Source organism: Rutilus rutilus (assembly GCF_951802725.1).
Source record: "Rutilus rutilus genome assembly, chromosome: 14".
NCBI classification, from domain to species: Eukaryota; Metazoa; Chordata; class Actinopteri; order Cypriniformes; family Leuciscidae; genus Rutilus; species Rutilus rutilus.
Genome location: NC_140219.1, coordinates 33,611,930 through 33,636,367, shown reverse-complemented (window position 1 = coordinate 33,636,367; position 24,438 = coordinate 33,611,930). Strand labels below are relative to the sequence as shown.

At 37.8% G+C, this 24,438-nt stretch overlaps 1 protein-coding gene across 1 annotated transcript; it reads left to right on the top strand.

Annotated features, from left to right (window-relative positions):
- Positions 1-262: 262 nt before the first annotated feature.
- LOC311304115 (sialidase-3-like) lies at positions 263-6,827 on the top strand. Its single transcript, XM_084430975.1, has 3 exons — positions 263-343; positions 4,629-4,892; positions 5,063-6,827. Exons 2-3 carry the CDS (start codon positions 4,644-4,646, stop codon positions 5,936-5,938), a joined length of 1,125 nt encoding a protein of 374 aa, XP_084287101.1. The 5' UTR covers positions 263-343; positions 4,629-4,643; the 3' UTR covers positions 5,939-6,827.
- The last annotated feature ends 17,611 nt before the right edge of the window (positions 6,828-24,438 follow it).

Sequence of the window (24,438 nt, the reverse complement as noted above, 5' to 3'; positions counted from 1 at the left end):
TTGCTGTGAGATTGTTTGCTGTTGTGTGCAACTCCAGGAGATATTCAAGGATAGGCTGAATCACTTGTTGCGTGTGTGTGCGAACAACCAATATTTACTTTATTCTTATCATATTTCCCATAAACTCAGGGACCTGTTCCATGGCAAACATTCGGGGCTAGATTTAAATAATTAGTAACTAACTAATTAGTTACTAATTCGCCCCTGGTTGATATATGATAATAAATACAGGATGCTCAGCATGTTTTGGTCAGACCTGAGTAGAGGCTCTAGTGTTTGTGGTGACACAACCCTGCTGTGAGAATCATTTGCTGCTGCTGCTGCTGCAGGAAACATCATTTCTGTGAGTATTGCTTCTTATAGTCTAATGGAGAATTATCAACAAGGACCGAAACCATGGAAGTAACCCATATAGGTTATGGTAAACAACAATTTAAGTACAAATTAGATAATAACTAACAATATAAAAAGTTTGTTGACAACCTTTAAGTTGGCTTGAAAAAGCCTAGCCAGAAAGTTAAGTAGTTTTAAAGTTTGAAGGTTTTCAGTTTGAAATAGTTTAAGTTTTAGTTTGTAGTTTTAAAATATAGATAAATAGATTTATTTTAGAGTTTGAGTTTATGAGTTTAAGTTTGATTTTGAGTTTATGAATTTAAAGTTTATGAGTTTGGAGTTTGAGTTTACTATAGTTTAGAGTTTGAGCTTATGAGTTTAGAGTTTATGAGTTTATTAGTTTGAGTTTGAATAAGTCTTAATGGCTTATAAATAATATATAGAATGGAAGTTTAATTGAGCCTAAAGGTGATAATACACTTGGCAACTTTTTGAGCAATATTACTGGGCAATGTTGCCATTAACGGGGAATCAGATGAGACACAGGGCCCATGACCGATCTAAAATAGCCAGATAGAAATTTGTTGCCCATTCTCAACGGGAAAGTGCCGAAGCAATAATCGCTCGGCAACATTTTGCCCAGCAACATCGCTCTAAAAGTTGCCCTGTGTATCATCACCTTAATGGGCTTCAGGGAGTTTAGATTTGAATTTTTGACAGTGTGAGTTTGAAAAGTCTGAACATTCCGTCAATGTAAGTCTATTGGAGTTTTTCCGAGTTTTGGTTATTGTTTTTTAGGAAAACTGCAAGTTGGTTAGAACACAGTTCTACAGTTAGAAAAGATATAGCCCCTTAAGAATTTTTTTTTTCAAGTGTGCTATTATACTTCTTTTAAACTAAAAACAAGAAAGTACTTTCAGTCTACTTTTTATACTTCTCAGAAATATACTTAAAATTGCACTTATGTATACTTGTACTGACAGAAAGGTCTAAGTTTATTTAGCCTACATGTCCCTATATTTTGCTCGAAATATACTTAAAAGTATAAGTATTCTAAGAAGACTATACTTGGCATGTAGTTGTGTTTAATCTTTTGATTGAGATTAGCCTATTAAATAAAAACAATTCACATAGTTTTACATACAAACTTACATTGTTTGAAAATATTGATTTATAAAGTAAACAGATATGTTCCTAATTCTCTAAAAAGAGTATCTGAATTTTTGAGTAGGCTAGTCCACTGGTAGTGTACTTTGGAATTTACTTTGAAATTTCAGGCTATCAGTGTTTTCACTGTTATGCGGTTGGGGCCGCTATTACACATCTTCTGAAAGAGTAAAGAATCTCCGGATCAAAACACAGGAGAAGAAGAAGCTGAAACAAGTGATAGAAGATTGTTCACACAAATGTAAAATAATGTTATCATCAACATTAAACAGCATATAAATCAAAACTGCCTAATGTTACCGAATGAAATGTCAACCCAGGACGAGCTAAAGGACTGTGAAGCTTCGAGGGTGTTGATGGACTCGATCTACTGCATCTATTTTGATCATCGTTCTGAATCCCATCCGGACGAAGTCTTTGACTAAAATGCAATTTTCTCAGCTTTTATAACGGTCATCAGCCAGTGGCCATATCGACTGTCCACTAAAAATCAGTGGTAAAACGTGAGGAAATGCTAGATTTGCCATAGCTGGCAAAGTTAAAGTATAATAAAATACACTGACACCTTATTTTTGTTCTTTCAAAAGTAACTGAATGCCCTGCTACATATATTAGCCTACAGTAATCGTAATTGTATTCAAAACATATTAATGCATGTGTATAATTATGTTATTATAAAATATATATGTTTGTTACACTATAACTATAACTATATACATATACACTAAATGCATATATTTGAAAATAATACATTTTCCGCTTAAAAAAAAAAAGCGTTCCGTACATAACCTAGATCTATGCGCCCCCTGAGTTTATGGTTTCATGACCCTTTAAAGAAAACGTACAAGGATACTTGCAGTATAAAACTATTAAACTAGTTGTTTACTGAGAGTATACTACAAAGTGCGCTTTCATAAACTAAAAAAAGTAGGCCTACTACTAGTATAAAAATAGCAAACTACTAATATACTTATAAGTTAACTTGTAGTTCAGATGCTGTACAAATGAGAAATGTAGTTGTGAAATAGTAGTAAACACAAAGTTTACAGTACTTTTGAGTACACTTAAACGTATACTTTTTATACTAAAAGTGAGCCAATTTAGCCCCAAGCAGTATTAAAATAGAACACTTGCAAGTTTACTACTAGTACATTGACATTAGTATACTTACTACATGAAGTATACATTAAAATATACTTTAACATTACTTAAGTATACTTCATAAAATGAACTTGAAGTATACTTCTTTTTGGTAAGGGGCACACTACGTCACACAAACAGTCTGAAAAAAAATTAGGGAAATGTTCTTAATATTTTTTATACAACGATACATTTCTTAATAAAATATACACAATATTTTTAATGAAAAGGACAAGACCCATGATTCCTTTTTTTTTTTCTTTTTTCTTTTTTACAGTGTAAGCCAGTTGCTAGACTTTGCTAGTGAGAGATATTTGAGGAATAAAGCTACTAATTTTCCCAGTTCAACAGACAAGGCTTAAGCTAGTCCCAGACTAAAATGCATGTTTGAGCTGTTTAAACTGAAAGCAACTTGCACTGACATATCTTTATGTGTATAAAAGCTACTTAAATGTCATAATTGTCACCTTGGCCCAAGATGTGTTTGATCAATTTTGACAAATTCCAATGTTTCTCTATGGCGCTGAAACCTAAAGATGTCTGAGTTCTGGTCCCTGTACAATTGATACTCAACTGCCATTGGCTCATCTGCGTTTGAGGGGAGGGGCTTACCAATAGGTCAATTGAACTAAGGCCTAATACTGACTTAAAGGGATAGTTCACCCAAAAATGAAAATTCTGCCAGTAATTACTCACCCTCATGTTGTTCCAAGCCCATAAGATTTTCGTTCATCTTCGGAACACAAATTAAGATATGTATGATGAAATCTGAGAGCTGGATCACTCCTCCATAGACTTCTATGTAATCGATATCTTCCATCCCATTAAAGTTAGAAAAGACATCATTAAAATAGTCCAAGTGACTACAGTGGCTCAACCTAAGTTCACGTAGTGTAACTGCGCAGCGCTTCTGTATTGTACGTCACACGCATCACACACATGACCAGCGTCGGCCAATAGTGAGCCTACATGGTGACGTAGAACCCAGAAGCGCTGCGCTGTTACACTACTACCCCTTTTCCACCAAAAAAGAACTGGTTCGGAACTGGTGCTGGTTCAAAGTTGGTTCAACTTGCGAACCTTCTCAGAACCTGTTTGTTTTTCCACTGACTAGAGAGCCCAGCGAACGACGTCGTTACATCACTGTGCACGTTGCCATACGTCCTCGTCATACGAGAACCATACCGCAAACAAACAGTTTGTCTCCTCCACCGACCACTGTTTCGCTTTAGAATCTATCTTTCTTCAATCATTCTTTCCACTAGCTAGCGCTGTGTTTTTAGCAATGGCGGTCACAACCTTTCCCGTCGAGTTGTTGGTCACAATAACCCAGACGAAAGCATGACGTGGGAAAAGAACGGTTCTAGTCCAGCAAAGAGTTGGTGCCGCTTTGGAACCAATTTTCCTGGCCGAGAACCGGTTCTTTGGCTGTCGTAACACAAAGAACTGGTTCGCGAGTAGGCACCGGCTCCGAACCGGCACCAGCACTGCCTTGGTGGAAAAGGGGTATACGTGAACTCACTCAGGCCCAAGCAGAAGAAAATGAATAGTGGAATAAAGTCATTATTTTTGTTTGTTTTTTTGTGCACAAAAAGTATTCTTGTCACTTGATAAACTTTAGGTTGAGCCACTGTAGTCACTTGGACTATTTTAACGATGTCTTTTCTAACTTTAATGGGATGGGGTCGGAACAACATGAGGGTGAGTAATTACTGACAGAATTCTTTTTGGATGAACTAACCCTTTAATCTAGGCCCTGTCTGTGAAACCAAGCCTAAAAGGGTTATTGTATAAAAGTTTTGACCCCCTCAATGAAAGTCCATAGGACTTTTATCAAGCCAACATAATTCTGAGAAAAGGTCTAAAATCATTCTGATTTGATTTGAGTTGGTATCTCAAGCAATGTAATTCATACATTCATAAACGTTGCTGAAGTGCACAGTGATACTCTTACTAATACTTCTACTATTTATTATTTCTGTTTATAGGGCTAGAATTTTACAATGGGTAACAATACATCTTCAAACAGCGATTCAGTTCCACTCGACAACACAACAACAGCAACAACATTATTTGCACAGGAGGCAAAAGTTAATAAAAAGCAGGTGACGTACAGAATTCCAGCTCTCATCTATATCAGTAAAGAACAAACCTACCTTGCCTTCGCTGAAAAGCGGACAACTCCTGACGACGCTGATGCAGAAGTGCTTGTGATGAGAAGAGGGTTGTGGAAGAATGACAAGAATGTTGAGGTACTAGACATGTTTATTTAATATTATGATTATTATATTATATTAATTACTAATAAACATGTAATATTTTTCATAACTGACAATTTTCTTCACAACTGAACTATTTCATAGATTCTTTACACAGTTTATTAAAGGTATGAACAGTCATGATGTTTTGGTTTTTATTTCAGTGGGAAAGTGGTCATCTGGTGCTCAATTCAGGTCTTCTACTCAACCACCGCAGCATGAATCCATGTCCGGTCTATGAGAAAGATTCTGATACGCTCTTCCTGTTTTTTATTTGTGTTCCCTTTGGTGTCTCTGAATCTGATCAAATAAAAGCAAAAAAGAACCAGGCACAACTTTGTTACATAACCAGTAAGGACACTGGCAGAAACTGGAGTGATGTTACGAACTTGAAAGATGTGATCAGTGAAAAGGAGAAAAACTGGGCCACCTTTGCTGTTGGACCAGGACATGGTGTTCAAATGGAGAACGGAAGACTGATTATCCCAGCATATGCCTATTATTTTGATTCCAAAAGGTGTTGGTCCTCCCCCGTATCACATGCATTTGCATTCTACAGCGATGATAAAGGAAGCACTTGGAACGTAGGAAACCAAATGGAAGATCTGGTGTCTAATGAGTGTCAGATGGCTGAGATAGACGACACACTGTACTGCAATGCTCGAAGTACATCCGGCCTCAGAGTCGAGGCTCAAAGCAGGAGTGGTGGAAAAACTTTTAACAAGCCTACACCTGCACAGCTGATAGAGACTGGTAATGGTTGCCAAGGCAGTGTGCTGAAAATTCTTTCCTCTGATCAGAGTACATGGCTGCTCTATTCTCATCCATCTGATAAAAACAAGAGAAAGGATCTCACAATCTATGTGAATAAATCACCGTTGGATCCCATGCAATGGGAACCCATGCAGTGCATCAATAAAGGTCCAAGTGGATACTCAGATCTGGCAGAGTGTGAGGATCAAAAGTACATTGCCTGTCTCTTTGAATGTGGTCAGAACAGTGAAATTGAAAAGATAGCCTTCAACCTTTCCAATATCTAAGGTCATGTTGCAAAAATTGTTGTCTTTTAATGTGATTTGCTTTTTTTCATATATTTTTTTTTTCATTATTCACATTAACACGCTCTGTAATTTTTTTTTTTTACTTTAGACCAGGTTTCAGTTGGTCAATGGCTCAGTCTATTTCAGTTCCTCAAAATAGCAACGTGCCAACAATGCGCCAGAACACACCTCGTTTTCAGACCAGCCCATGGCGCACAGATGGGCACAAATGCATTTGCTATTTATACAACGTGGCGCAGGACGTGAAAATGATAACTGCATCGGGCTGAAACTAGCAAAACACACAGGTTGTGAGGTGGCAGAGCACTATAGTACTTTGATGACTCATCGGTGTCTCATAATTATTTATGAGACTGAGTATTCTTATCCTATGAGAATACACTATCTCTTAATTATTCATGACACCATGTGGATCTTTCCAATGACAGACATGTCAAACTGTGATATTGCGTAGTAGATGAGAGAGGCAATCATGGCAATCACCATGAAAACCAAAGTGTTTGTTTTCGTGGTGCAAAAGTTCCAGTGTGATGCATATGTTTTCCCCGCGATGCTGCCAGGGTTAGACTCTGCGGGCGGTTGGCTGGCCATCAACCACGGACACATCTAAACTATGTGTGTGTAGCAAGCATTTTTAGAGAGAGAGCTTTGAGAACTGGAGAATGGTGGACTTCGGCCTTGTTCACTAATGCAGTCTTGCGAGTCTTGCGAGTGATGCGGTACCAAGTCCAGAGGACTTTTCAATCCCTTCAGAGGTGTGTGTGTGTGTGTCTGGGGATTCAGGAGGAGAGAAGTCCTCCACTTCCACAGAGCCCTGCAGTACTGCTGCCACTGCAAATTTCAATGTCACTGTCCATCTTTATTATGGGGTTCAGATATTCAGAAAGTGAGATATTTCAAGCCTTTATTTGTTATAATTTTAATGATAATGGCTTACAGCTTATGAAAACCGCAAATTCAAAATTAGAATACTGTGAAAAGGTTTTCATAGCTGTAAGCCATAATCATTAAAATTATAACAAAGGCTTGAAATATCTCACTTTGCATGTAATGAGTCTATATATTAGTTTCACCTTTTAAGTTGAATTACTGAAATAAACTAACTTTTGCACGATATAATTTTTTATTTTTTAGTTTCATCTGTATGTAGCAAGGCATTCAGTTACTTTTGAAAGGACAAAAATAAGGTGTCAGTGTATTTCATTAGACTTTAACTTTGCCAGCTATAAAAAAAATCTAGCATTTCCTCACGTTTTACCACTGATTTTTAGTGACAGTCGATATGCATGGGCCACTGGCTGATGACAGTTTGTTTATTTAATTCATGTTTTTAAACATAGATTAATAAAACAATAAAAAGTACATTTATGAATCATTTTAAATGCACATGTTAAATCGCTTTTAAAAAAAAAGCTTTTGGCAAACCTTTTCTCTCTCTATTTGCCAGATCCTTTTCTTTGTCGTTTTGCCAAATGCTTTTATTTATCCATTTGTCAATCGAGTTAAAAAATGCCATTGGACAGTACACACGTGGGAGCAACCAATCAACTTTCGCCTCAATTTGAAGCGCCAAACCGTCTCCCACTTGTAAATGTAACTATAACGTCATTACATTGGGAGTTTAAAGACGGGTTCTAGCGACGCAAAAATGTGCGGTGAATCTGAACATGTTTGGAGAGGATGTTTGGATGATTTGTTGGGTTTAGCTGATTTCTGCGAAAGAAATTCTCCTCTCGATTATCATTTTGTATATAGAGTTTCACATTTGAGGGAAGATGTTGCAAACACAGCTGATAATTGTGGTTGTACAATAAATGGAAGGATTTGGGTTATGTTTGATGAGGCACAGAGTGTCATTCAACGACCGAGTCCCTCGGACTGTAGCAGCCGTAATGCTATTGTACTTCCAAGCATTCTTGAACAACACCAGTCGTTGGATGTTCCAGCAGAAGAGACGGCAAGATGCCTTGAACGGCCTCGGTAGATGTTTAACTACAGCGGTCAATCGCATGACTGAATTTATAGTATTATATACAGCATGTCGAAACATTAGGCTGGATATTTACTACAGTTAAGTTGGTTACATGAAGGGAGGGAACTCTCGAATGTATGTGAGTGCTTTAAAGGGCAGTGAAGTCAGAATTTGTTAAAATATTATAATATAATTGTATTATGTAATACCTTACTATGATTAAAACATGCTTTGTTTTTAGGAAACTTGACTTGTACACCTCCATTACGAATGAGGAGTTGGATAGAATATTGGCGGAAATACACCACAGATACCCCAATGCTGGCTACAAGATGATCTTAGGACACATAAGATCCAGGCAACTGCGTATACAAAGTAGGAAATGTAGCAAATATTAACACTTTAATCATCTAATGTCTCATCCAGGTTTCATATTAACAGATTTAAGGAACGTCAGGAGTCAATGGATAATGGATTACAGTCAGGAGTTAATGGATAATGTTGCTAATGTCTAGGGTCACACAGAATCTGCACTTACAGACCTAAATATAATCCTTTACACATGTCTACAAAATAAAATTCCCATCAGTCACAAAGTTTTATATATTAAATATTTTGTTTCGTTTTACGGTTTCAGCTACCAATTATGGTGTAATAGTCTTATATTCTGATAGATCTGAAAGAATACACCATTTTCTATACCTGTTTCTTTCCCAAATCTGCAAAAAAAAAAAAACATGCAAAAAGTCTGCATTTTTTATCTAATTGTTGACTGTGTAACTTGTTGACCACTACTTTTGTAGACATGTGCAAATGATTAAATTTAGGTATGTAATTGCAGATTCTGTGTGACCCTAAACATTAGCGACATTATCCATTTACTTTACCAAAGAAAAGCTTAACACCAACCAACTAAGTTTATGATTCCCATCAATGTGCCACCTGGATGAGACATTAGATGATTAAAATGTTAATATTTGCTACATTTCCTACTTTGTATATCTGTGGTGTATTTCCGCCAATATTCTATCCAACTCCTCGTTCGTAATGTAGGTGTACAAGTCACGTTACCTAAAAACAAAGCATGTTTTAATCATAGTAAGGTATTACATAATACAATTATATTATAATATTTTAACAAATTCTGACACTAAATTGGACGCTGAACTGAACCGACACTGGTCCCATGGTTCGGTTCGATTACGATTATCATGTCATCGATTCAGTTCAATTCGATATCACGATGCACCGCATCCTCAATTTAAAATTTTACCTCAAAAGTGATGTTTGCGCGTGTGTGCATGTGCTCGCCTGTTCGGGAAGTCGCAGTGACAGACACAGTGACATTCCAGTTCAAGTTTCAAGGGAGTAAAGCTTGTTTATGCCATTAAGAAAAGGAAAATCTGTCTAATAAATTTAGTTTTAAAGAAATGTTCATTTAAAAGCAGCGCTTATTAATCAGTGTATTATGTTACCATTAAAGATGCGCACATCAACCGTCGCCGAATCCGCTGTTGAAGGTGACGATCATCCATTTATAATCACACGTAACAACACAGAATAATTGTAATTTGACCATCGGGTGCGGATACTTAAATCAGAGAAAGTTATTGGGGCGGGTGGATGATTTATTTTTGGCTGCGGATTCGGGTGATGTTGGAGCTCATCCGCTTACTCTAAAGCAGCCAGACTCTGCCAGGCGTTAACAGCTCGGGGTGAAAACGGCTAACGTGGTTTATCAAGTTAGTGGTATTACCTCCTGCATATTATATTTGTGCTTGACATGAGCGCACACAGCGCGTGTCTTCTGCTGGTCGTTCTTACCAGGTTGTTCATAAAAGCCGAAATGTGCCCAGATGTCAGCTTTAAAAGTAGTTGGAGCATTTTTAATTTTCTCACACTCGCGTCTCGCCTCCCTCTGCCATTGTATGCTACCGCGACAAAGCACGTACGCGACAAATGACGTCAGAAAAGCGTCAGTACATTATAATCGGTTATGGTCTATTACTGAACCGATACCGAATCGTCCTCGTCTGCATCGCGATGCATCGTAGAAACGATTAATTTTGACACCCCTACCCGGCATGACACAGAGTATGGTTTAGAGTAGGATGATTATTTCAGCATTGTGTAGGCAATCAGCGCAATGACTGACCCAATGAAATCTTTAGAATCGGTTGCTGGGCGGGGTTTGATCTTACTCGTTGTAGTTTAAGACAAGAAGAATAAATCTGATTTATTAAATCAATCGACAACAACAATCAATCACACTCACGCGAAGAAGAATGCCTCCAAGGTCAACATCAGTAGTCTGGCGCTACTTTACATTAGATTCAGCAAAAAATGAAGTTAAATGCCAAATTTGCGATAAAAAATTTGCATATAATAAAACAACATCCCCAATGATAAAACATCTTAGGGCCGTTCACAAAAAGGAAGTGACAGAGGAGGATCAGGTAACAATTAACTGACGCACCATTTTACGTCAGATACATAAGCAGATCAATTTGAAGGTTTAAAAGACAGAGGAATGTAAATCAAACTACTCAATAAATTACTAACGATTGTGGTTCGTCAGATTCAGGTAGCCTAGCCTCATTAACTCAGGAAGGGTTTTTATTTTTCCTAATCGCAATTCCAAAAGGAGGATGGGGAGGGAGAAACTCCACCTGCCCCGAAAAAGCATTTGATCCAGCCATTAATTGAACAACAGTTTGGGGCCAAGCGATGCCATACCCTGGTAGGTGTTTACTCAAATTATTTATTGTAAGATTATTTGGTGTAGGGAAACTAAGCAAGTATACAGTATAATCATCCCATAAAAAAAAATCTGATGTATGTCAATAATAGTGCTGTAATTTAAGTCTTAGTTGGTTAGTTTAGGTTATTTTTTGCTCTTAAGATTTAAAATGTCTTGCTTTTATCTGACTCTTTATATGATTGTTCCTTCATTGTAGCTCATAGTCTTCCCAAACAAAAACTGTATCAAAAGCTAATTGAGTTCATAATCAAGGACATGCAACCACTATCTGTTGTGGTGGAAGATAAAGGTTTTCAAGCATTCATGAATACACTTGATCCAAAGTACAGGATTCCATGCAGACAAACAACAAAACAACAAATTTTGGAAAGATATTCAAAAGAAAAACAAGCTCTGAAGGACCAGCTCACTGTACGTCTGAGTAACTTTTTTTCCTGTTTGTCATTATTTACCCTCTATTTCAATATGCTGTTTTGTTTTATGCTTTCCTAAATGCAAAATGTTAAATGGCTATATTCATAATTTGATTAATCATTTAGTAATCACCATATACTGATAAATGTAAATGACAGAATTCTTATTCATTAACATGACAAATAACAGTGACAGTCAGTTGTGACTACAGTACATGTGACCTGCTCCATAATTTTGAGTCATTTTGGCCCAGAAACATTTTTATTTTCATTAAAATAAAATGAATGTCTTCTAATCATTCTAATGACTATTATGATTGATTCTAAAATACAATCATTTAAACATTTATTTTTAAATTAATTTCTTGAAAACCTAAATGCGTTCCTGTGTCAAAGTGGCTCAAAATGATGGAGCAGGTTAAAATTGTTTTTACATTCATTTCTTTTCAGGCTGTACAAAGTGTCTGTCTCACAACTGACCTGTGGACATCTGTTGCAATGGAATTATATATTTATGTGACAGCACATTACATTTCTGATGATTTCTCTCTGCAGTCCAAATTACTGGAGGTAGAAAGGTCAAATATATATTTTTAAACACTTTGAATATTGAGAGAGTACTTTGATTATGGTTGCACTTATTGTTTGCATTTAATAAGACTGAGAAAAAATGGAATAAAACTGAATTTTTATTTCCATGTTCAATTTGTGGAAAGGAGTTCATTTTAGGAGGTCAAACGTGCAGCCTCAATCAGAAGTTCTGGAAGCTCAGAATTCATGTACCTTACTGTCTGAAGCGACTCGTGTGAAATCATACAGGAGAGAAGCCAGTCAGTTGAGTTTGTGGCAAAACCTTTTACAGTGCTTGTATATTGTCTTTCAATGCATTTAATAATTCTTACTCCATACCTGTCAACATTTGGTTTTCAAAATCCGGGTTGGATGTCTATCGGCTCGCTTTCGGGTTAAACTTTCCGCGACTGCGCAACTGGGTTATAGGTTGCCAGGTTGAGGTGACAAATGGGTTGAACTTGTATATGGTGTGTGGATTGTGTGAATATAATGCATTTAATACAAGATCTGGCAACTGGTCAACATTAGACAAACATATTGGTCCGATTATTCATAAAGGAGTTTGGGCCAAATTACGGGAGTTTCCCGGGAGAACCGGGAGGGGTCCGGGAGATAGGGCTAAAAAATGGGAGAAACCCGGCAAAAACGGGAGTGTTGACAGGTATGTCATACTTGGAAAGTAGAACTGAAATGAAATTCATTACAAGATGATTAGTTATAACATTTCAAAATGTACCTGCAGAATATTTTTCCAGTCATTACTTTTATCATTGAGGATTTATTAAAAATACAGCAAAAAGCTTTTCTCGCTCTTGTGCACCCAATCTTGTGTCTCGTGAGCTAAGTGTCTCGTCACACACCCCTACTATTAATAAATGAGAAAATTAGAATGTGTTTTTCTTTTTCCCCTTCCTGAATTCAGGAATTAATAGGCAAGATTTTTCTTACACTGCTTTTTAAAAAACAACCACGTACAGTATGGAGACTGACGCTATCAGTGACTACATGGGCAGCAGTAATCTAATTATTGACCTTATTCTGAATAAGACAATATTCTGATTAAGGTGTTTACATGAGTTGCTTTTAGATTATTCTGTTCATGTTCCCGTTTTATATGTTACAGATCGATTAATGGCATGCGTCATTACGTTTCCATGCCATGCAGTCCAACGTTCCTTCCAGAATTATCAACATGCAGTTTGTCTTCGTTATGGTACTATAAAAAGTTTTGGCTGTTTCATTTTCAAATTTTACAAAAGCTTCAAGTGAAGTTAATTACCCCAAAGCAAAGTACGAGTCACTTCGTCGTCGTATTAACAACGTTAATAATTAGATTAAGGTGTGTACATGTCTGTAATGCAGTCCGATAATGCGACTAAAATAGGAATACTCCACGTCTTAAAGCAGAACTCCGGTAAATTTTAACATTGAGCTCATTTTTTTGTACATTTGGAGTGCTGTCAATACAGAGAACAACGACAAAAATCGGTGTTGCCTACACCGAGTTATTCTATTTTTAAAATTTGCACCCTGTTGACTTCAATGGGGCAAGTTTTAAACCTGCTTTTAGCCTCGTAACAGCCTTGATGTGTCATTACAAGTGCACAGAAAATGTGAGTGATTCCTTCAGAGTGAACACGGGTGAATCTGACTGCAGTAGATGTGAAAGATATGTATAAAAATGATGTTATTTAAGCCAGCGCAAATACCTGTGTTTACATCCTGTTTTCGGTTGAAGTCCAAAGTAGTCGATTGCCGAGTTCACACGCGTGATCATAGGTAACTAAACCTATGCGCGTGAACTCGGCAATCGACTACTTTGGACTTCAACCGAAAACAGGATGTATGTTTAACTACGAAATAAGTTAATATGTTGTAACAACTACGAGAATTAACCAAACACAATTGAAGCTTTTAGGTGATTTTGTTCATACATAATCCCACAAAGAGTCTTCACATTCCAAACTCAAATCAGCAACCCAGAGCCATAAAATCAGGCTCCAGCCAGTCTCCGCCAACCAACAAAAACCCCCAACTAAGAACTTTTTATGGCCAAACGAACAGGAAGAACGTTGTCAACGTGTGATAGTTTTGCAAGACGAATCGGTTCAGAGATGGTACTGCTGACCCCTGCGACTAACAGACCCCATCTTTCTTAACCAAGGTCCCATGAGAAATGAACAGAACCTCTTTTCCGCAGAAACTATCCATGACCTCAGATTAAAATGTCTAAACCCCACAACATTCCAAACACCCCTCCTCCTCAAGGACCACTGAATAAACCAGAGTTTCTAATCTCTTCAAACCAGAGAACTGAGATTTTACCCATAACAATACATAAAATCATTCAAGAACAATTTTCAATGGACTTATGATCAGACATCACGCAATTACGTGTGTTGTTTCACCTCTGTGTGTTTAATATGCCTTGATCCCATATAAGTCATTTAATGGTTATAACTGTTAGATGTTTGAATGAAAGTGTGTTGTGTTTCATATCAGTATGGTCGTATGCTCGTGTTTCAAAAGATGGCTGGAATGAAATCTGTTTTATATGTTTTGATCTTCTTTTAATTAGAAATCATGTCTAAACTGTGGCCTCTGTTCTCTCTGCTTTAGAGCTAGAAAACAGACATCCCCCCAGATAAGATCATTTACGATCAGAACTGAAAGGAATGCCACCTCCTAAATTCAGCCAGTGTCTAATTGGCCAGAACTCATCCTGGAGGTTGGACAAACTTTGAGTTAAAATCTTAGACACGAAACAAAGCTCTCTCTCAGCTCAGGCACAAGGAGACCAGCCAACGAATCTGGGGAAACCCCCTTTTACACAACAAAGGGAATTCCCAAAAAGGAATGCAAAAGACAAGCAAGTACCTCCAGACTAAAAGCTGAACTGGTGTATTGATATTTTAATAACCTGTCTAAGAAACGATAGAAGGGTTCATTAATGATTGATGGTTCGTTCCAGGTTATGTCTTATAAGTGCATAGGATCTTGAGATTTCAGCATCTCACTCTTAAACTCATCCTTTGTTTGTTTGTTTGTTTGTTTGTTTGTTTGTTTGTTTCTTTGTTTCTTTCTTTCTTTCTTTCTTTCTTTCTTTCTTTCTTTCTTTCTTTCTTTCTTTCTTTCTTTCGGCAACCTGTATGAATGCGTGTGTATGCGTGTGTTTGTGTTAGATATTAGCTTTATGTGTTAGTATGTAATCAATAAAGTATTGTTTGTATTTGAAAAGAGAAGTATTACTTGTTATGTGCTTACGAATTTATTGTCTTGAACTTCGATCTAAGTTACCTATGCTTTTACCCTTGATTTATTTCTTAATTTACTGTTAGCTGGGAATTCTTCTTTTCGGTCAGGAAGATATTATATTTCTTAGAGTCAATGATTGTTACGCTTTCTGTTCATTGGATGAACTGATAAAATGATCTTACTATTGATTCTGCCACAGTAAACTGCGAAAATAATTTAATTATTAATTATTATTCAAAATCCGTTATGAATGATAATTATATTTAATACGGGCGTATAAACGCTACAATGTGTAAAGGCCCTAAAAAAAGTAAATTTTTGTAAAGGCCTAAAAAAAGTTAATATGTGTAAAGGCCTAAAACAAGTTAATATGTGTAAAGGCCTAAAAAAAGATAATGGGCCCTATTTTAACGATCTGAAACGCAAGTGTCAAAGCGCAAGTAACTTTGTGGGCGGGTCTCGGCGCTGTTGCTATTTTCCCGGCGGGATAAATGACTCTTGCGCCGGGCGCAAATCTAAAAGGGGTTGGTCTGAAGTAGCTTCATTATTCATAGGTGTGGTTTGGGCGTAACGTGAAATAAACCAATCAGAGCATCATCTCACATTCCCTTTAAGAGCAGACGCACTTTTTTCCTTGGCGTATTGCTATTATAACGGCGGATTTGCCAGGCGCGCGTCAAGAGCGGTTCACAGCCGAGGAGACCAACGCTCTCGTCACGGCCGTAAAAGAGAGAGAAGTGACGTTGGGGATGGGAGAAACACACCCAAATTAGCTTCGGTTAAACAGGCATATAATAATGTGGGTAAATGTGTAAGCTAGATGTATGCTTTTATAATAAATTATTATATTTATAATAAATTGTCTATCTATCTATCTATCTATCTATCTATCTATCTATCTATCTATCTATCTATCTATCTATCTATCTATCTATCGTTTGTAATAATATGATTTGCAAAAATGAAAACTGCTGCTTCTGTGTAGATAAGAGAATCAAAGTGTATGCGCGTTGTGCACTCTATACATTATGGTCAAGCATGCGCCCTTAAAATAGCATAATGAACAACGCGCAACGCGCCACTGACTTTAGACTAGTTTTTTTCTGGCCAGTGGCGCAATTGTTTTATGGAACAGTAAAATAGCACCAGGGAACGTTTGCGCCGGAACACGCCTCCTTTTTTGCGCTGAACCGCCCAGGGAGCGCAAGTTCATTCCCTAGTTTAGCGACGTGCTTCTGTGGAGGGAAAAGCGCGCTTTGCGCGGGTGCAAAATAGGAATGAAACATGCGTCGGTGTACAAAGTCAATTGCGCTGGGTGCAAGATAGGGCCCAGTATGTGTAAAGGCCCTAAAAAAAAGAAAATTTTTGTAAAGGCCTAAAAAAGTTAATACGTGTAAAGGCTTAAAACAAGTTAATATGTGTAAAGGCCCTAAAAAAAAGTTTATATGTGTAAAGGCCTAAAAAAGTTTGTATGTGTAAAGTGTGCATGAGTCTGTTCATGAACAAAATGCTTTTAGAATTTAACAGGAATTTTAGCTATAGTTTTATGATACTGGATGAAATATATGTACCACAAATAAATAAAAATCTATCTATCCACATACATAAGTGTATGTTCACGTGTGTGTGTGTGTGTGTGTGTGTGTGTGTGTGTAGGTAGGTATGTATGTAAATAGAAATGATTAAAATGATAAATGATTCATAAATGTACTTTTTATTGTTTTATTAATCTACGATTAAAAACATGAATTAAATAAACAATTTAAAATGTGTCTATTTATTCATACATTTTAAATTCTTTTTTTTTAATTGATTGTTTTATAGTTTTATTAAAATACATTTAAAAACACATCAAATAAACAACTTTAAAAATGTCTATTAATTTGTACAATTAAAAGTGATTTATTTATATACATTTTTTATGTTTAAATTATTATATTGATAAATTGATTCTTCTTTTTATTTTTAAGTGGCACTCCTGGTACTCCATAGACTTGAGCTGAAAGAGGGGGTTTCATTACCCTTTAAAGGTACAATATGCAAGAATTTTGCATTAAAATATCCCATAATCTCAAGGCCAGTGTTATATATTTTGTTAAGTTGATTACTTACAATATCCCAAATGTTTCCAACTATTTTTAAATCGTGAGAAAATTGCGATTTTAACCAAGGAAACGGGGCGTTAGAGCAGGGGGGAGCTGGGAGTCGCCAGTCAATGGCGTCATATCCGCGTTACCCTCGGTTTCCGCTCGTACTGCGTGGAGTCCTGGACAAATGCGGAAGTTGTAGTTGTAGCGTCTATCAAGCAACAGACGTTAGCTTGTTTCGTGCTGTCGTTATGGAACACATTTATTCTTTACCGATTGCAGCTGGTTCTGTCGACAAAGCATGCTTAATTTTATATTTTTCAAATGTAGCATTCGGTAATAGTTATGTTTATGTAAGGGAAGTATTATTGCTTTAGATTTGTGTTTAGTTCATTGACATTGTTTATCACGTCTGGCGTTTATGGCCATGTAAATTAATATAGCATGTGTTATACACAGGGGCGGATCTAGAAAAATATTTACGGGGTGGCGAGAGGGGGGCAGGAATTTTTGAGGGGTGGCAAAATAGGGGTGGCAGACGTATATATACTGAATTTAATCACAGTTAAATTGGCCATAACTTTTAATTTGTTGCTGCCAATAGGGATAGGTATCATTCGTTATTACTACTCTTACCAATACTCCTTATCGATCCGGTACTTTAACGGTAGCCTATATCGGTTCTTTTTGTTATATAAAAAAAAGGGGGGAAAAAATTTAGAACACAATTAATATTGTTTTATATTTTGAAATGTAAAATAAATATCTATAGCAAAAGAAAAAGCAATGCTTTAACAAAACAAATAAAACATACGTTATGCAGAAGGGTGCAAGCTTTTGTGTTTTATATTCAGAAGACATAGGACACCAAAAACAAAGTACAAACACATGGTCAAACAAAAAAAAGTATACAATTAAACAAATATATATATCCAGTGCTTTAATTTCAGTAATGTCTACTGACATTACTGTTCAGGAGTAATATGGGCTAAAAAGACATCTAATAAAGTCAGATTTAAAATAACACTGCATAGTTTATCATAGATAGATTAAAGCTTATATCATTCAAGAGCTGCGACTGATTTTTTCTTTGCCTTTTGTTATTTGATTCACATTAATAGAGCAATCGTCAGCAGGATTATTAGACTGCTGCCTCTTTAAGACCAAATGCAGATCTAATCATTATTACGCATCATATTTTCTCCCAACTATTAACGCCCATACTTAATCCATTTGTATTTGTTATTTCCCCAGTTGTAACCTAGTTTCATTGCTGTGATATCTGAGAGGAATTGGATTTAATAGGACTGCTTAGCTAATCAAATGATCGATCTCCTTACTGCCACTGTATTGTGTGTTGTAACGTAACGTCGGCGTAACAGCGACCATCAGTAAACGTTATGGATACAAACAATATTTTATATTTTTTATTAAGCTGTTCTTGTCTTTACTAAAAAAAAAAATAGGCTAATCAAAGGGAATAGTGCTCTTACAAATCACGAGGGAGCGATTTGACCGCTGATTTTGGCTAACGTAATAGACTCGCTGTTTTTGCTGATGCTGAATCGTCTTTAGCATACAATACATTCATTACAAATGTAACTTTAAGTTAAACGTGTATTTAAACTACACCTGGGGAAACTCACTTCACCTTCAGAGGCTCTGGGGCAGCTCAGTCTCTCCAATCGGGTTGCAAGACACTGCGTACTGCAGACAGATGCACTGTGCTGCCTGCCCAGACTGCCCTGCTGCCACTGGTGAAATTTCATTTTCGCGGGGGTCGCTGCCGTGCTAGTGATGGGTGAAACCATTGTGAGGGGGAGGGGATTCTAAATCGGCGATTTCTGTTTGAGAGGAGTTTGTTGCGGGTCTCCTTGGCCTTCAACGTGTAGGCTATGAACATAAAATATACTTAAAAAATATTATCTGATTTATAAATGGGGTGGCAACAGGGGTGGCAAGACTGTATCCCAGGGGTGGCAGCTGCCACCCTTTGCCACCCCGTAGATCCGCCACTGGTTATACATAAAGATTAATCAGTATTTTGGCAAATGATGTGGGTATGTTCGAATGTACTTTTACAACAATTGTTTAGAACACGTAAAACTGCGCCGCGTTATCACAACAATGAATTCGACATACAGTAAATGACATACAGATCAAAAGACAACAGACGAGACAGGAAGATCAAAACACAGAGATAACGAGAGGGAGGGAGGGAGGGAAGCCAGGGAGACTCAGGCGGGTCAGGATTCATGTATAAATTATCCTATAACTCGAACTCTGGAAACATGAATGCACTGTGAGACAAGCAGCTGTTTATTCATGCATAATGATTAACAGAATAACAAGACAAACTAAACTTTCAAACCGTTATTTAGAACAGTTTTAAAATTATTTAAAATTAATACTTTTTCTATACTTAAATATATATATATATGCAGTATATAAAGCACCAGATGAAAAACAGATGCATTTCAATAGATTTTAAGAACAACTGAAGTGACAAATATAAGTCATAAAACCATAAATAAGACAGTGACCACTGTTGATGTAACAGGACCCGTTCCCAGCACCAGTGACTGCAGTGCATGCTGGGATTTGGTGACAGCAACAATAACATTGACATTCATAGTTGATGATCATTACACAGTTATTGAACTGAAACACTGAACTGACTTTAGCTGAACAATGACACTGTTGTCTTTTTAGAGCTGCTTTACAGCAGAATTTATTTCTGTTTGCATCATTGATCATTATTTTCCTGTTTATCACTGAAAGCTGCTTTGAAACAATCTGTATTGTATTGTACTGGGAGTGTCTTACGGTTAGCCAGTTAAAAAACAAAAAATTTGTTTAAAAAAATTTAGTTATGACTTGTGCAGTTGCTCCCTAGTTATGATGATACGCTTCTCATATCAAGAGTCAACTGTAGTATTTTCTCTCAAATATACTGTAGTCCTGAGTCAAAAGTACATTGATAAGGAACTTGATATAAGTTATTTATTAACAGTGTTGTTGTCAAACCCACGATTCAACACACAGTAATTATTGGTCACGGTTGTTCAACTCCTGAAGAACTAACTTTCTGCAGAGTTCAGCTCCAGCACACATTCCCCAGGGCGGAGCCGGCAGTTCGGCAAACTCACAGAATTTGGCTGAATAATCCCTGAGAGAGGTAGTCATCGGTGGTGGAGATCGATGAAGGCTGCTCAGTGTGCGAAATACCCGTCAATATTCGGGGGGTCCCCGTCTCGCAATTGTTGCGCAATACCGATCTAAATTTTCTCAATATGCAGTAGGCCTATAACATTACAATATTTCATGGATGCAAGCCAAGAAAATCAGTCTATAGCCTACATGACAACACACACGCACACACTTAACAATTTTTGACAATCCCATGGTGCCTGGAGAAGTGGGTATACTCTTAATTTATGCCCCCAATATTTTTTTAAGCTTCCCAGCAAAGGATGAACGCTCTGTGTTATAAACCGTGACGTAAGACTAGTCTTGCATATTAGTTCACCATAAAATGGGCCAGTAGTATTTGCACATTATCACTTAACTTTTGCTGCTTGACCAGGGAGAAAGGATCATTATGAAATTAATATTAGCCACAGAAGAGGAGCAGTTTTTGGAATTAATACTGGCCCATAGACTACAGGAAGAGACAACTAAATAATTATGAATTTTGAGTGGCTTTTCCCTTAGTCTATCCACACATGAAAATTGGACAACTATTCAAGGGATCACTGCATCACTGTCTTTACTGGGTGCAGGGCCAATGCAGCTAGAGTTGTATAAATACAGAGGTCCCAAAAATGATCTTTGTACATTTCAGTAGGTGTTTTTTTCAGTAAAATTTTTTCAGTAAAATTTGAGACCCCCTTCAAATTTTGCTTTTGAGGCTTTCAGGGGGTCTCATGGGCTAATCGGGGAGCAGTGCCGTCGCAGGTGGGGTGCGAGGCCCTGTGCGAACTTGAAATGCGAGGCCCTGCTCTTTGATGTGGATGTTCAATTGCACATGACAAACGGACGTAGCTGTTCTAGTTCTATTGCACGCATAACCTCGCTGCAATACGTTTTTATCAAGTAAAATAATACAGCATAATCATGCACATAGTCTCAGAGTCAGCTATGACTTTTTGCTATTTATTTCAGAGGGAAAAAAATCAAATGTGCAACGAGCGGCTTTACATCAAGTCAGCTCAAAAATTTTCATGTGAATATATACATAGATCCGCCTATGTTAAAACGTGTATCTTAATGGTCCAGTGGAAGAACTTTCGCCTATCATGTCAGAGGTTTTCGGTTCTAGTCCGCCCTCGGATAGTATTTTTTTTCGTATAGTTTTTTCCCTCATCAAAACCGATTATGTTCATCAGTGATTGTATATCAAGCAGGGACACATTTGTGTGCATTATGTTTGGTGATTTCACCAGAACGAAGACAGTATTCGCAACGGATTGAAGCGCGCGTCCGAGTGAAGTTAGTGCGGTGTGTGCGCGAGCCACACGAGAAAACACTGTATCCGCCCACTGATCGCAGCGGCAACGAGCACTTTGATCACTTGATTTAAAAAAACATTTCAGCGCTAGATCATCTCTTATTTAAAAAACGAACGAAATGAATGCTCTGTCAGTTAACTGGAGATGTTTTATTTGTAGAATTGTTATATTCGTGCCGCGAGATGTTTTAAAAAGTGGTGGGGACAACAACAAAAAAATATGTAAAAAAAAAAAAAAAAAAAAAAAACAGCAGGATTGCGAGGCCCCCTAGTGGCGCGAGGCCCTGTGCGGTTGCACAGTTCGCACAGTCTATGCGACGGCTCTGTCAGGGAGACCCCCCCATATTTCGCACCCTGTGGCTGCTGCTAAATCCATATTCAGTTGTGGTCTTTCGTTCTGTTAGGTTTTGGTTGCAGCAACGAGGAAACGGGATTTCTGTGTAGCAGACTTTATTAACGATAAACTTAAACGCTCGGGAGACTTAAGAAACAGGACAGAACAACCAGCTTAACATTAACGACGACAGACAACTGAACAGGACAATGCACAGGCCTTAAAATACACAGGAAACCAAGAGGAACTAATGAGACTAATTAACGATACACCTGAAACATGGAACCCAATTAATTTGTAACCAAGGAGACCAACAGGTAGGGAACAGAGGAGAACTGATTAACAGACTAGAAGATTAGCAAAGAAACTCAAACATAAACAATCTCTAAACATGACTTGACGTATCACAGTGCACTTGTGTATAACGGACACAATACTCTTAAATGGCAATACAAGAATACAACAGTTTCAAAATGCAAAAAATGGAAAATCAAAAATAAGAGTAATGCAACAATTCCAAAACGTTATAATACAATACAGCAGTGGAATACTGTACAAAGAGAACAAAACAACATAAGTACATTTTATATTACCCACTTACATATCATTTGAGAGAAATTAGAGAAAATAACACTCACATAACAATCAGCTCCTACACACCACCACATTCACTTCACGAGGGCTGAAATCCCCAATATGATGTTGCACACTGTAAATACACATAACATAACTTTTCAAACATGACAGTTCTACCAGAAATACTCTGGAGATAGAATGATGTAACCAAGCATTAATTTATTGACAGCCCAGCAAGCAGGCGTAGGTCTAATATGTCGTAGGTATAACACGTAGTGCATAATCTGAGGGTAGCGGATCTGCATTTCCTGCCTTAAGAATTAGGACATCATTGGATAGATGTGAAGGTAATAAGTGATGTAGTAATAAAGTCTTCCTGGCAGAACTCATGCTAAAGCTTTAATTTCTTCGAATTAACACAACTAAAAATATGCATCCACAAATGGTATTTATCAAAAATATATTCACAAACATTGTATTTACCCATGGATGACCTCAAACTCTCCACAATTTCCAGAGAGCGCACGCGCATTGTATCATACTCAACACACATAATGCCACCTGTTGATGACTCCAGGGAAATACAAGTAATCTCTGTTTTTTTTCCTGTCTTTATAATTGAATATTAAATGACAATGAAATAACAGTTTTTAAACTTACAAGGAGAGAAACAACTTTAAGTGTATTTACCACCCGGTAACACTCTCCCCTGCTATAAGTCAGCGTCTTCGATGACTCACTTAATCACCGATTTCGGCATTCATGGCACCCTGTAATGCCTTCTCAAACAATGCAGTGCCAATACTGGCCAATACTTGAGACACCATATCCGTGCTGACGCTCACTACATTACTAGCGGACCTGGGTGCATGAAAAGGATTAGTGTGAACACCCGCAGTTGCTCGCTTGCTTCTGCGCACAGCTGGAACTGGTAATTCTCTCCAGACTGGGTTACGCACGTCACCAGTCTCTAGCTCCTCTGAATGTACACGCTCATCTGGAGCCTCTGCATTCAGGACCACACCGTCAGACTCTGCAGAGTCTCTATCAGTATCCGCTGATACTTGTACCAGGCCACCTTGAGAGCTGTCACCTCCCAACCCTGAAGTACCCAGTGCCTCTGAGTTCAATTGAGTGTTATGCAGCCACCCTTCCAGAGGGTTGCACAACCTCCTCTATTACCACAAAATCTAGCTCAGAAGTCTCATTCCCGTCCAGAATGACAGGCAGTGTATCTGGCTCAGACTTCTCCCTACTCCTAGGCCTAGGAGTGGGCATGGCACCTGGACGCAGCTCCGACCTGTGAACCCTTTTTGAGGGCCCTCTCTCCAAAGGCTCAAAAGTGTAAGTTGTGCCAATTATTTCCACTACTCGGTAGATGATCAGGCTCCAGGCATCTTGAATCTTGTTCCTGCCTGGAGGCCGCTGGTGCAGATACACCAACTCGCCCACACTGACCTGGGGATTAAATGTCTTTTCATTCAGACGTGTTACTCTTTCTAGAGCTTTTCCTCTGAGCACTCCTTAGCTTTCTCATGGGCCTATCTCAGCCTCTCTTGATGGATAGACAACCAGTCTCATTTCCCCTCGGAGACCTCCTCGCTACCCAACAATGCATCAATGGGCAGATGTGGCTGTACCCCAAAAAGTAAATAATAAGGGGAAAACCCTGCATTCGGAGCCACATTATACGCATGGACTAACTAATGATATCTCCCAAGGGTAGCATGTACAGAGTGAACAGAAACAGTCCTAGTACCTTGTGGTACTCCACACTGAACTTGTAATCAATGTGACATCTCTTCGTTTACTACTACAAACTGATACCGGTCAGATAAGTATGATTTAAACCATGCAAATTTAATCCCACTAATGCCAACATAATTTTCGAGTCTATTCAAAAGAATGTTGTGGTCAATAGTGACAAATGCAGCACTAAGATCGAGTAACACTAATAGTGAGTGTGGCGAGCAGGACGAGGCCGAGGGCCGTGAGTGA